At 42.3% G+C, this 14197-nt stretch overlaps 1 protein-coding gene across 9 annotated transcripts in view; it reads left to right on the forward strand.

Moving 5' to 3' along the window:
* LOC126869185 (dystrophin, isoforms A/C/F/G/H) overlaps positions 1–14197 on the forward strand; it is a 439586-nt gene that overhangs the window by 360622 nt on the left and 64767 nt on the right. For all 9 annotated transcript variants that reach the window (XM_050625398.1, XM_050625397.1, XM_050625396.1 and 6 more), the window contains 2 exons: positions 2241–2385; positions 8610–8733. In XM_050625398.1, coding sequence (XP_050481355.1) covers positions 2241–2385; positions 8610–8733 — 269 coding nt within the window. The remainder of the gene's footprint in view (positions 1–2240; positions 2386–8609; positions 8734–14197) is intronic.

Consider the following 14197-nt stretch of genomic DNA (forward strand, 5'->3'; position numbering starts at 1 on the left):
TGAAGTATACCGTCTACGTTAAAGGTCCCTTCTGTTCGTGTCAGTCGCAAGACGACCGCGCAAATGGACGTTCTCCAAGAACTATTTTTCGTGACTGCAATGTTCTAATGCAAACACGGATTACGTTGATGTTCCATTAACCCGAAAAAGTCTGTGCTCTCCCCCCCCCCCCCCCTCTTCCTTCCTCTTTCCATACCGGTCTTACTTGCATTCTGTGGTAATCAAGCAGCACCGAACTTGAAGCAATTAATCGTTGAGCGACAGCGTCGGTTAAACAGCCGACATCGTTCGGTATCGATCCAGCGCACGGCTATTTGCTTCCGGTGGGAGGATCATCCGAGGAAAATCAGCACGTCGGTTTTTGCAAATCCGTGCTGTTTCAGACGATCGTTCGATCAAGCGAACGATGGCGCGGTTAGTTTGTTTAGATAGGATCAGGAAATGGGATAGTTTAATATCCGAGTGATCGATGAAATCTTTCGAGTCTCTTCAATTATCTTGGTAAAGTTTGGATAGGTAATAATCTGTAGGATTATAAAGGATGCTGAAATTTCTTACCGCCCATCTTCAGTTCTGTCTAACCGACTCAGTTGTTCGTCCAATGATTACCGGTGATTTCAAGCCGACTTAGCTTAACCGATCAAACAAGAAACCTCTTTGTCTACGACACAAATCCCATCAGCGTGATATCGATAAAGACGAAACTCCATCTCGAGGCTTCTGAAAGGAATGAAACCGCTGTCGAGAAACTAAAACCATCGATCTCGGAATAATGGCTTGTTTTCAACGGGAGTCCTGTTCAACGTCAAGATAAATTCGCATCGGTCAAATTTCTGTTCGGCATCGGTCTTGCCCGAGCTGGGAAAAGGGGAAACACACAGACCAACTATCCTTCTTACAGGTATTCACCATAGTCCGGACGATATATCCCGGTTTCCTTATCTCGCGAGAGAAGAAGGCACAATACCTTTCGACGTGGTACATATTTCTAAAGATATATATATATACATATAGAGACGGTATGGTCGGATCGGCGGAAGTATACAGCTACGTCGCGGAATTCCGCAGGACTTTCATCGACGTTACAATAACTGCAATATATCCGGCCGCGGGTCTGTTCCTTCGCGATACCAGACGACGGGTCCGCGGCTTTCGTGGATGAAAAGGAGGGTTGTGCGCGACTGGGATGGGAAGACAGGAGTTGGTTGTTAAGGGTGTGAGAGACTGCTCCAGTCGACGACGGTACAACAATGGCGGAATATAAATCTAAATCCCGAGCGCCATCTTTCCTGCCCTGCCCTTGCCAGCTACCTCTCATCCTTCGATCTTTCCTCCCTTTCAATCCCTTCTATTTCTTCCATTCTTCTTCTTATTCATTCCAGTTGCCTATTTTGTCCATCCCTTACGTTCCGTCAACTACAATAACCGCCTCGCGTTATTTCTCACTTCTTTCTTACTTCTTCCTACGCTTCTTCTTCTTCTTCTTCTTCTTCTTCTTCTTCTTCTTCTTCTTCTTCTTCTTCTTCGTTTTCTTACTGGCATATACTTACGTTAACGTTCATTTCTCTTCCTGTCTTACTGCACTGCAACTTTTTCGATTTGATAAGTTTCCGCGATCGCTTTGTTCTCGCTAAATTTGCCTCGAGTATTTCTTATTTTTCATTGTTTCCCTTACGTCTCGGATAAAGCGGACAGGTATCTTAACCTCTCTTTTGAGCGTTCGTTTATTTTATCCCGCTTTGTGCGTTACGTTTAATTGCGTTCTTCCTATTGTTCTTAGGTTTCCTTTCTCGGGCGACGTTTTCACAATTTTCTTCGTTTCTTCTTTTCGTTCATTGTTCCACCTGTTTTCGGTTTCATAGTTCACCTTGAATATCTTCCCCTCCCATCAAGCACCGCTTTTCTTGCGCTCCACCCACGCAGACGTCCCTCTCCTTCCCATTCATCACCGACCTCTTTCATTTTCTCGCTTTCTTTCACTTTCTCCGGAGAATAAATACTTCTTTACCCTGTGACGCGTCTCTACTCACACCTTATCAGTATTTACGGCCAGACATGTGCTTCCTTCGCGTCGTTCTCGCAGCTGGTGCATTAGTTACGCACAGCCTACGCGACTTCAGCCCTGATGGACACCTCCCTGCGGGATTCACTGTGTTTTTCACATTGGAAGTTTCGGTTTTAATATCCAGACATTTTTATGCGTCGCAATTGTAACGTTTCTCTCCTCGTTGTTGTTGCAGAAATCGATTAGAAAGCAATACGGAACACTGGAACGCTCTTCTATTGTCTTTGCGTGAACTCATCGAATGGGTGATCAGAAAAGACACCGAACTTACTGGTTTGGGACCTGTCTGTGGAGACGTGGCCGCTTTGCAGAAGCAAGAAGTAAGTATTTTACAATTGTTACTCTTTCATATTACGGAACTGTCCCTTGTGCCTAAATTATCATCGAGAAACTTGGGATTATTATGGACCATATCGTACGAGTTTCGTAGCGTCAGTTCCAATCTTAAGAATCTTACATTTATATCATTTTTCTTGGTTAACGTTGCGTATCGTATACCAAAATATACACACAGATGATTGTTATCAACAGTTTCTACAATTTCTATAAATTCTAATCACGATTTATCTGGACAATAATGACAAGTATCCGCATTATCATTTTAATGACCTGCAATAACGAAAATCTGAAACTCGCTACTCAAACTAAAGCAAGTCCTACTGATTACAAAAGCAATAAATTTAAAGTTCGGATTGCCGAACCCCTTAGATATGACGTATCCCTTAAGAATCTTCTACCTTGTTTCGTTTCTGATAAAAAACGAATTCCGATTAAAACATAACTCGGTCAGTACCTGTAAGTTGTATCAAGATCGAGATATTCCCGGCGGGTTTCAAAGTATTAATATATAGTATCCAAGTATACCTTGAAATCCACCTTGAGCCGGAAGCCCATCTTCAGCCGGAAGCGATCTTGTCGAGGCAAATAGGCTCGTGTACCTTGAAACGTGCCCCGTAACCTACTGGAATGGACTGGATTACACGAAAATGACGCAATTAGGGTCGCGCTGTGTGCGTGGACACCGACAAGCAAGGGGGCACGCGTCGTCGACTGTAAGGGGTTCGGACGTGGAGGAGGAGGAGGAGGAGATGGCGAGAGCACGAACCACCCCCGGCGGCCCAGTTTCCACGCACAAAGACGGACTAGCTCGGACTAATCCAGATTAGAACGTGCATGTTACCGAGCTGCGAGTGTACAGGGATGATAAGGTGCATGTACCGCGATCCCGCTCACGAACAGTCATCGACGGACGACACCTGCGCCCCTACTTATCGCGAGCCGAAGCCCTAATCGGCCGGATATTAATCTGGAACAAGAGTTTCGAGACTCGTGGAACGCGTGGCGGGCGTTTTCAATCCGTTGAATATCCGGGTTTAACGAGGTCGGTCGATTACGGGGGCGAATAAATAAGCTCGATCCCCGAGACAGTATCGATTGAAAGCCGCGAACGGGTGACTGCTAATTACCGTAGGCGATAAAGTAAGTCGCGATGGATCGTTTAACAGGCTGGTTTCCGGGGGCAATTTCAACCGTTGGAATCGAGATGAGGGATCCCACGATGCTACTGATTGATGAGCGTGTATTTTGAGATTGATGCGGGGAAGATACGGTTGTTGCACGAGGCTTGCAAGCAGCTGGATCCGGCGATATTAGCCTGCAAATGATTATCTCCAAAGGTTTTCCCTCGTAACTTGCTACCTCGACGATCAAACGTGATGTAATTTAAATCATCGGATTTTTTATCATCTTTTTACTCTTCGTGTTTTTCTTTTTTTTTTTTTTTTTTTTTCGAGGGATACGTAACATCAATAGAGAGACCTTTCATAAGCGTACCAGCATAAGGTATCGTTAAAACAGTAGCCACGTAACAAAGAATTCTATGCATGTGAACACCAACGTTCTCAACCGTCATCCGAACGATTTCAAAGCGTAATTTATTCCACGCGAATATCGGTTAGTTCGGTCTGTACATAGGGACGACAAACGGAGGGTTAGAGGAAAAAGATCGCAGCATACTGGTGGTACAAACAATAAGCGAGTTTCAGGGATACGCGATACACCGATGTCGCATTTGCTATGCATGAAATTCAAAAAAGATCGGTACACAGAACTATGTATCTTCGTATAGCGAGAGTTAAAGACTTAAAGTTAGGAATATCGTATTTTAAGCTTCAAATTTGCAAGTTTTTGCAAATCTCGTATTTCGTATTTCAAAGATCAAATAATTTTAAATTTAAAGTCGGTTTGTTATCATATCGTTGAGATATTTTAAATATCGTCGTTTAAAGCATCGTTCGTAGACTCGTTGGTCCAAATGCTCTTTTTTAAATGTCTTCAACGCCGATCGACGTCATTATCGACGCAGCGATATACAGCTGCCACGCGTGCACTATCTGTACACACCGTGCGACGTTCGAAATACCAAAATGCCACTCCAGCAGTTGTTGCGCTGTGAAACGAGGAAATTTCATTGTGTGCCGCGCTCGGGTGTAATTGTTTGTCAGGCTGTTTGCGAGTAGAATCGAAGTTCTCGTTTCGTTCATCGATTTCAGTTTCAGTCGATTTCGATTTCCAGCGTACCATTTTTTTTTTTTTTTTTTTTTTTCGATCTTCAGAAATCGGCTTAATGCTTGCAAGATGCGTCGAACTGTCGAAAATCGTCGAGTTTCGCGAGACTCGAGTATTTCACGGGCAGCAACGCGTAATTTTAAGTCGCAAACTAACGCTACCGCGAGAAGACCCAAGGGAGACGCAAATGCAGCCGACTAATGACCGTGCCAGGAGTAAATAGAACGAGAACTCTCCGTTACCGGATAGTAGTTTAACAATACAGTGGGCAACGTAATGCCGGAATTTCCGTGATATGGCTTCGCGGATGTCGTTCTAATTCGCACACAAATAATTGCGCATAAACGAACGACGCGACGCAATAATTTATGGAAATTATGAGGCGTCACCTGGCGCCACGGCTTTATGTAAGACTGTGGCCTCACAGATACCTCGTTTTCATTGCAATATGGTTTATAGAACGCAGAGCACGCTGTTTTAGTAGAAATAGCGATAGACTGACGTGTAAAAGCACGATTCTCAGTCCTCTCTATGATACTATGATTACATACGTTTTTGAGAATATATATTTATTAACAACTAAGTGAAATTTGAAATAGTTAAGGGTATACTGTGCACAGTCACACATCGGTGGCCATCATCCTGTACTTTGAACCCATTCGCTCTAAAATCTACACTCAGAACCTAGTATCTGGTTCCCTGTACAATATATCTTGCACTATGCACTTCGCGTCGTGAATCCTGAATAATGTACCGTGCACTATGCATTGTGTACTATCCAGAATTCATCATACACTATACTATTCATTGAGTACGACGTATAATACACTACACATTATGCGGCATGAATTAATCAGCACTTACACTCAGCGATTAATTCCCTAAAATCCATCCAAATAAGATTCTTCGATATTCCATTGCTACCAAATATCCAGTTCGTATCTGAAAATAGTTGAAACGACGAATAACACGTGTGTCGAAGTATCAAATCGGCTGAAAATGTCACGCGCTGGTATACGTGTTCGTGAATAGAATTCATTAGACGATCGAGGAACGTGGAATCGATAGCTGTGTGTGGCACGCAACATATCGGCGGCTTGTTTTATCGTACCGTATTCGTGCGTGAAATCGGCGACGACTCGCCTCGAATGGCGCATACGTAAAACGCGGTTTCGTCGTAAACGGATCGTCGTTGTTCGGACGTAACGATCCGGCTCAGAATCGCGCTGCTTAACGCGAAATCGATCGAACACACGACTGGCAAAAAGGAATAGCCGCGACGGGGAACGATTATCGGGCCACGAAACGACGATTATCGCAGCTCGAAATTGATTTCAACGAGCGTATCGATCGCGAACGCGCCAAAGAGCCGCCATTTCTCCAGGCCATCCTGGCAAATCCGAGTTTCTTTAATTACCGATATTTCTCGAATTATCGAGAATTAATCGTGCGTCTGGGAAAGTTTCACGTGCCGCGGGAAGCGTGTTCCGAGATGCGCCACGACGTTTTTAACGTCCGTCTCTTTAATACTGCGTTTCGTAAAAGTCTTGCACCATTTAACAAATGGAAATATTTTACCTTGAGAGATGAATATAAAAATACTTGGTGTTTCTCTCGTTCTACCAGTAGGTCATAGCGAGCATTACATTTAAAAGGTCGCAACGGATTAATCCAAAGTAAGATCCAAAATTTGTATTTTAGCAACAGTTCTTTTCGATGATAATTTTTTAATATTATTCTCCTATGATACCAATAGCATTTTTTAGTATCATGCAATGTTGTATACGATTTTATTCCTTTCATCGTTCTTCGAACATCGAATGACGATGACACGAATTCTTTCATATAACGTGCCGTTGATTAAATCAGATACTCGTTGCATAATACGCGACATTACTTTCCACTGCGTTAAAATCTTTCTTATAATAGCAACGCGTGAAAAGTGTGTATATTCGGTTGCCATTGTAAAACCAGTAACGTGGACGATGTAAGAATTTTGTACAATGCTAGGATATGCATATATATTGCAAAATTATCTCTTTGTTTAATCGAAGATCGGTTAATCTTGCCAGAAGTCTGTAACATAAAATCCACGTAGTGCGTAAGTTTCATCGAAATCGATGGTTCACATTGGCAGACGTTCTATTGTTAGAGTGGTGGAAATAAGTTTAAGTGGCTATAAAATTGGCCCATTTTCTATCGTTATCTATAAATTTAGATGGGAGGACGAGGCATGTATTCATGCGCGCGCACACAGACGAACGAAACGATCATTACGCTTTTTAACGACCTCGTGAAATAGACGATGCTCGTTTCAATGATGGAAATCCCTCAACATTGAATGCAACGTGCTGCTACTCTCTCGCTGAATACGTCGCTACGATGCACCCTGCGTAATTAACCCGTCATTCCGATAACCAATACGATAAGGCGATTATCTCGGCGTGGCCAATTAGAAAACGTCTAGTGGCTCAATTAAACGAACGACGCTTTAGTTGTTCTCGATTTCGTTGCTAACAAATCGACCTTATTTCGCCGCGAGATCCTTCGTCAACTATTTAGCTTCTGCATATTCGTTCTTAGACTCGAATCGTTGAAACACTATGATATTGTAGGATTGGTGAATTGGTGCAAGTAGAATACGTTTGAACAATAATGTATAAAATTCATTTCGGGAAAGAAAACGAAGACAAGAAATTGAAAGCTAAAAGAAATCTCCTTGAATAGCACAGAGACGAAAGAAGTTGACTGCTTGATCGCTCGTTATTACTCGTTGCTGTATAACTTTCCACGTGGACGTGATACTTTCGGCCAATATGCGTATCCATATTTACGATTTTATCGGGTTTATCGAAAATGAGGAATTAAAGCCGCTAGACTTCTTTCCTGGTGTTTGATGCCTTCTCTCGCGGGAGAAAGAATTTTATTCCACAGCGACGATAGAGAAAATTAAAATAACCGACGTATAAAATGGCGGTAATATTTTTCTAATTAAAAAACGAGCTGCCCAGAGTATGAGATTTGTAAGAAATATAGAAATTTCATTCCCGGCAACGATTAATCTACACACCTACGATACCTTTGCTAGTGGAACGGCGAGTCAAACGAGTTTAAACGCGGAGTGAAAGGTAAATACAAACAGAAACGAGAAGGAGAAGCATTCGCGAAAGAAATGTCGGGAGATGCGCGTAACCGCAATTTCGCATCAGCCGAAATAATTCCGCGAGAGACTGAGCGAGAACACGAAGGTTTAAATCGGCGCTAATAACGCACCGTTTCGTCATCATCCCTCCGAAAGCTGAAGGATCTCGCTGTGTGCGTATGCGTGCGTATGTGTGTATGTAGGCGGATCTGCAGTTGTCGCAACAACGAAAGTAGGTAAATTATTCCGAGTCGTTTGAAAGGAGCCGTTCACGTGCTCTTCGAAAGACACACCCTCTCGGTGTTGCCAGTCCGGCGACGATGGGAGGAAACAGTGTACGAAAGAAAAGAGGCCGTGCTCGAGAAGTGGGGGAAAAATCGCTGGTTGCCGTTTCCAACGAGATAGAAGCGAGCGGGGGAACGCACGGCAAAAAACCGTGTTTCGGTGTCTAAATTTTCTCGAGGCTCGCGGAAGCGAGAGCAAAGGATAATCTCGTTAACGAGAAGCCGTCAGGCTACGCGATATCGTGAAAGTTGCAGCTCATTTTCTTCCTGTTCTTCGTCCTTCTTTTTTCTTCTTTCGTCTCCTCGTTAGCCGCTCGCGTTGCGGAATCGTCAGCGCGACGCGTGCCGTCACGACGATGTCTTGTCAAACGAAATTACGAATGCACGCGACGAAATGTAGACGACGTCGATGGCTCTGCCGTTGCTCTCGACGTTGCCGTTTAAAGCTTCGCGAATTAGCCTACTTACCTCGTCGAGTGTACGAGCGAGCGACGAACAACTCGGGCGTGAATGCCTCCTTCTCACGTGGACGTTTTCTTGCGCGTTGCAGGATGATCATCGCGGCTTCAGGAGGCAGCTCGAAGACAAACGACCGATCGTCGAGAACAACCTGCTGAGTGGCCGTCAGTACATCGCCAACGAACCACCGCTGTCTGACACTTCGGATTCTGAAGGTGAGTTTGTGATATTTGCATTGAGTTCAACCGTACAGGTAAAACTTGGCTGTACAACTATTAGCGTATAAGTTGCGTAGTGACGTTTGTATTGTAATTTGTCACATGTCGATTCGTTAATGTTATCGGTTGGTAAAATCATTGTGCAAGATGAGTCAAGTATCAACGTGATCAACGAGGGACAAATTTTAATATGATAGAAGAATCACAAGTTTTAAAAATTATACAGATAGACTTCAAAACACAAAATTGACTTAAAATCAAATTTTATCTATCACCATCTCGCATTTAGCACATTTTTTTAGAAGAATGTACACTTGTACCATTTTTGTGCTAAAATCATCGATTAAAACATTTGCAATTGGCGTAGAAGGATACGATTGAGAACGATTAATTACAAAATACGACGTGTTACAAAAGTTTTGTGTAATCGAGAAGCGTTTGAACTTGGGAGTATCTCAATATAATTACAAATCTTCTTAAATAGATTGCAGATCCTCTTATGAGGTACTTTTAAACAACATCAAAGCTAATTAATCTGAAAACGTGATTATTTTTAATTACAACATCGTCCAGTTCGTAATTAGAACTTGGATCGAGAAGTTCACGAGTAATATCGAAATATTAAAGATCCAATTAATAAAAAGTAATTGTGTTGCTCCTAATTAATATCGAACCTGCGAAGAAATGTGTTTGAACGCTTTATAAGCACTCGGAGAAATAACCAAGTTCGAGTCTCTTAAAGCTGTTTAAAGACTTCGTAAAGCCGAGTAAAGCTTTGTGAAGCCGAGTTTAACAGCCCTAGTTACCGATTTAAATGAAAGGTTCAGTAAACGAAATTAGTCGTTGAAATTAAACGGTCCTCCCCCTTCTCTTTTCTGAACCAAGAACTGTCCTGAATAAAGAAATTTACAAGAAAAGAAAGAAAGTTAATTCACCGTGTAATTCGTGTATTCCAAATATTCGAGTCAAAGAAACCAGTAGCAATAAAATTGCAATATTATTTAGAAAATTAAATTTTATCGATAGGAATATCGCTGCGTACAATTTTTACACGTGTCTTAAACAATATTTCTCGTTAACGAAATTTCCATCTTCGAAACGAGAATACGTCGCGACCAAAGCAATTCACGATAAAAAAAAAAAGGACTGTTCAGAAAAATGATGATAAGGAATGAATGTAATAAACGAAATGTACGGGACGAAAGTTTTGGCGAAAGTGTAGAGAAAGTCGGCCAAGTACGTTCGTTAGTTTCCTCGGAACTGGTCCGGAATGCGCGACTGAATTCGCCAATAGCGTGCTGCAGGCCTAGTAATTAAGAGGCGCGGCAGAGCTTTCAATTCCAATAATTCCCGGCATTCTTCTTCCCGCTATTTTTCATACCAATTAGCCACGGAAAGGAACGAAAAAGGAGACCGATCTGCTCCAGAAGAATTCAGACTTTTCGTCGTGAGCTCGAATCCGAATAACGAAAGAAAAAAGAAGAGAGGCTTTTGGGACATTAAGAATCGCCTGTTCTAGGGTGCGTTGACCTGTGCTTGCTTCGTTTGGAAAATTAAAACCTGAAATTATTCAAAAGAATTATTATAAATAAGCGAAAGGTTGGCTAAATGCTAAAAAGTTTGCATTTCTCTAATCATCTTCAGCGAAACAAATTCGTCGAGCAAAAAAATCAAAGGATATCGTCTTCTCTGTCGATAGAGTTAGAAACAAACGTGGACCTAATTCATCGACGAGTATCGAGTACTCTGTTTTGGAGGCAGAACGTTCAGGATTAAAAGCAGGATGGAGTAAGAGAGGGTAAAATTGATTAAAGTTGTAGCTTCAAAGGGCGGCTCCTCGCGGCAGTTTGTCGCGGCGGAATGAAGGGGATTGTTAAGTGGGCTGATAAAATACGAGAAGTTTTCTCTTTCGCTTCCTCGTTTTTTCCACCTTTTACTTAAGCCAACGGAACAAGAGCGGCCCTTGGAAACGAGCTTCATTCGTTCTTGTCACCGGCTTTCACGTACAATAACCGCGGCGGACGTGTAACCGTGGTCCCTCTTGAATATTTCATTTAGATAATTCCACCCTCTCGAAACCGGGATTATTAAGAAACGTGAAACACGGAATTTATGGTTATTTGACCGAGAAGGATTCAGCAAAGTTCTTGCCAGAAAATGAGGCTCGTCTATTAAGCGAACGAAACAAACGCCACCGTCCTGGTACTGTGTCCGCCAAACAAAAGACTACGCTTCTCGTTTTTATTCTCGTTGGAACAACGCAAGAACACGGTCTCTCGCATCTTCCTTAATTGTTCCTCCTGTAAATTAGCTTCTTAAAGAAAGAAAAACAAAATACATGTAAATTCCATCCGAGTCGAACATCTCGATTCTCCGATGGAACAGTTCGATACCGTTAAACGATGAATAATGCAGTTTCTCGGTGTTCGAACGTCGAAACGAAAAGTTCCGCGGTCAATGCTAACGAAAACCACTCGGGGAAACCGCGAGACTGTATCAATCGAGTTACAAGTATCGAAGTACCCGGTAACTGGTGAAACTTGTAAGGTTTGGAAGAGTCGTCCCGCAGGAGATCGGAAACTCAAACCCAGAACTTGCCAAAGTTTCTCAGGGAAACGTTACTCGCTTTGTAATATCAATACTCTTTCCTACCTCCACTTTCCAAATTCGAAACAAAGAATTTCACAAACATCGCGATTTTACTTTCACGCTTTTTATAATACACAGTTCGAAATTCGATAATTTCGATCATACACGAGCATATATTTCTCTGACTCTTTATCGACGTCTCAAAATCATCGACGGTGGCGCGTACAGGTCCGATAGCAGGTTACAAATTGCGAATAGCGATTCTGAGTCGGCGAAACACCGAGCTTCGCTTCGATCCCTTATTCGATTCGATTCGATTCGATTCGATTTCACGGGCCAAATCCGTGCAGCTGGCCAACTGGCAACTCGATAGCAAGGAGCTGGTTGCACGATCTGTGTCGGCGTGCTGCGATGCGGCGTGTTATATCGGTTGAAATTTATTGACGTTACGACAACGCCCGAGACTGCTCGATGCCGTGCACGTTTCATCGAACGTGACTGTCTGCCGAGCGACCGAAATCGTGCACCGAGCGAACGCTGGTTGTCTTTGCACAGGAGGCGCTGATCCGATGTTTCCGATCGAATCCAGAATCCGCAGCTTCGTGACATTCACCGTGTCGCTTCTTCTTCTCTCTAACTATCTGTCTTTTTCCACTCTTCTCGCTGATTAACTTACATTGAACACGATCATACGTATTCCTAGCATGGCAGCAAGCTTGTGTAACATAACGCGAACGCCTTGAACGGATTGGGAGCTCTTACCTCTCACGATTGATGGATGGGAAATTTTCTGGTCATTCGTTGCGAGAATAGAAGGCACTGAACTGATTTTGTGTGTGTGGCTGGGAACGCTGTTTGATAGATGGATCTTTAGAAACGATTTGCAGCGCTCCGTTTCTCTTCTTCTAGCGTATTTTGTGAAAACTCCACGTTTGGATTTATATTTTCGCAGGAAAAGAGATGTGTTTTCGCTAGAAGTAAAATTGCTAAAACATAGCTGTCGTTGAATCACTGTAATTCTAATTTCAGAAGCGTTCAAGTTTCTCTTTTTTGTTTCCGTCTCTTTATCGAGAAGAAGAACGTACGATTAGTTTTATACGTTAAATATCAGAATAAACATTTTGCTTTGCAAATATTGCATTAAGCTTTCTGGTAGACTGCAGAAAGATAACTTGATATTAATTATCGGGTAACAAGGCAGAGAATTTGTTCAAAGGAGAAAGAGGAATTACATAAATTCAGTGGTCAGTTTCTGAAACAACAGCCAAGTGGGAAGTGACCGAACAGAAACCATCGAGGGATGAAAGCTGCCGGTGGAGTACGAGTCTATAGAATGGAGAGAGAAAAAATAAAAAAAAAAAAGAGAGAGAAAAGTGAGAAAAACGAGGGTGTACGTGACTGGAAATCGAATGTGGCAACTGTTGAATGGATGGCTTACCGATGAAGAACACGACCGCCTAATTCGATTCGGTGAAAATAGTTTCCAGGTGTTTTTCTCGTGGTGATGTCTCTTTAGCGATCCGCGATCGTCCTGATTTAGACCATGTTGCTACCTGTTTCGACTTTTCAATCGCGTTCTTCGAATACGATTTTCTACCAACCTATCGATGTCGTCGTCTTTACTATGCACTGCACAATGTTTCTGAATACTATGCTTGGAGCATCTCCAACTAAATAGTAACGTCGGCTGCGAACTAGGAGATTAAAAGAATCGATCAAATTAAACGAGAATTAACACTTAAAAAATTGTTTTTTATAATAGATAACTCTAGATAACTGAGGCGAATTATCACGTACGTGTTGGTTTATTAAAGAGACGTATGATAAAATTGTAATAGTCGATTATATTAAAATCACTTTAAATACAAGTACAGAAATAGTATATGCTGGTCGTAATCGTTGCTCTCTCGATGCTATTGTTCGACTCTACGCTCGTTATTCGACTGTACGACTCGCTATAATGATTCGTCCTAGAGACCACGTTCGTCTATTTGTATCGATCGGTGGTATTACAAGAAGTTCACATGTAACTCCGGTTGACGATTACAAATAACGGCGATAATGTTTTGTCCGGAGTTCGTTTACCTTTGAACGTAGCAAACCAAAACAACGTTGGCACTCCAAGGCACAACAATACGAGTCATAACATTGCGTAGTATCGTGAACGAAAGGTCTAAGAGATTTCGGGCGAACTGTAAACAATATCGTGACAAAGCCGAAGTGCCAACAGGCCCAACAGTGTATCGTAGGTTCTTCAATGGAATAGTTTCGCGGAAAAGACCTGCGTGATCTTAGCCACGAGCGATTGAGGAACACGTGCGTGGTGGGGCTAAGACAAAAGACAAAGGGATGCTAAGGGAGAAAGACGAATTAACAGTCAATGTTAGTTGAGAAATTGGGCAGTGAGTTGAGATTGTGAATCGAGAAGTCAGTGAGTGCGAATTGCGTTGTCGAGAGAGTGTGGTCCACGTGAGAGAGAAAGAGAGAGCGTTGGATCCGTGGTGACGGGAGTTGCAAATTAACTATCTAGTTGTCTTAATTATAATACGTTATTGTGATTAGTTCGTGTTAAATAACCATCGTTTCCTGTTTAACCAACATCTGTTTAACCCATTTATTGTAAATAAACTAATTGTAGCAGAGATCCTACAATTGCGATATAGTATTATGCATTACGGACAATAACGTTAAAGGAAAATTCACAGGATGAGAAACTTCGTCTATGATAGCCATTAAGAGTTAAAAATTACGAATAAACACTATGCAGTCGGTGATTATACGATTTACAATTAATACGAAATTATTGTGGAAATTCTTCCGTAAGATATTTACGTTAAATAGACTTCGATGCAGTGTGAAACAACGAGTGCAC

This window comes from Bombus huntii, chromosome 9, assembly GCF_024542735.1.
Source record: "Bombus huntii isolate Logan2020A chromosome 9, iyBomHunt1.1, whole genome shotgun sequence".
NCBI classification, from domain to species: Eukaryota; Metazoa; Arthropoda; class Insecta; order Hymenoptera; family Apidae; genus Bombus; species Bombus huntii.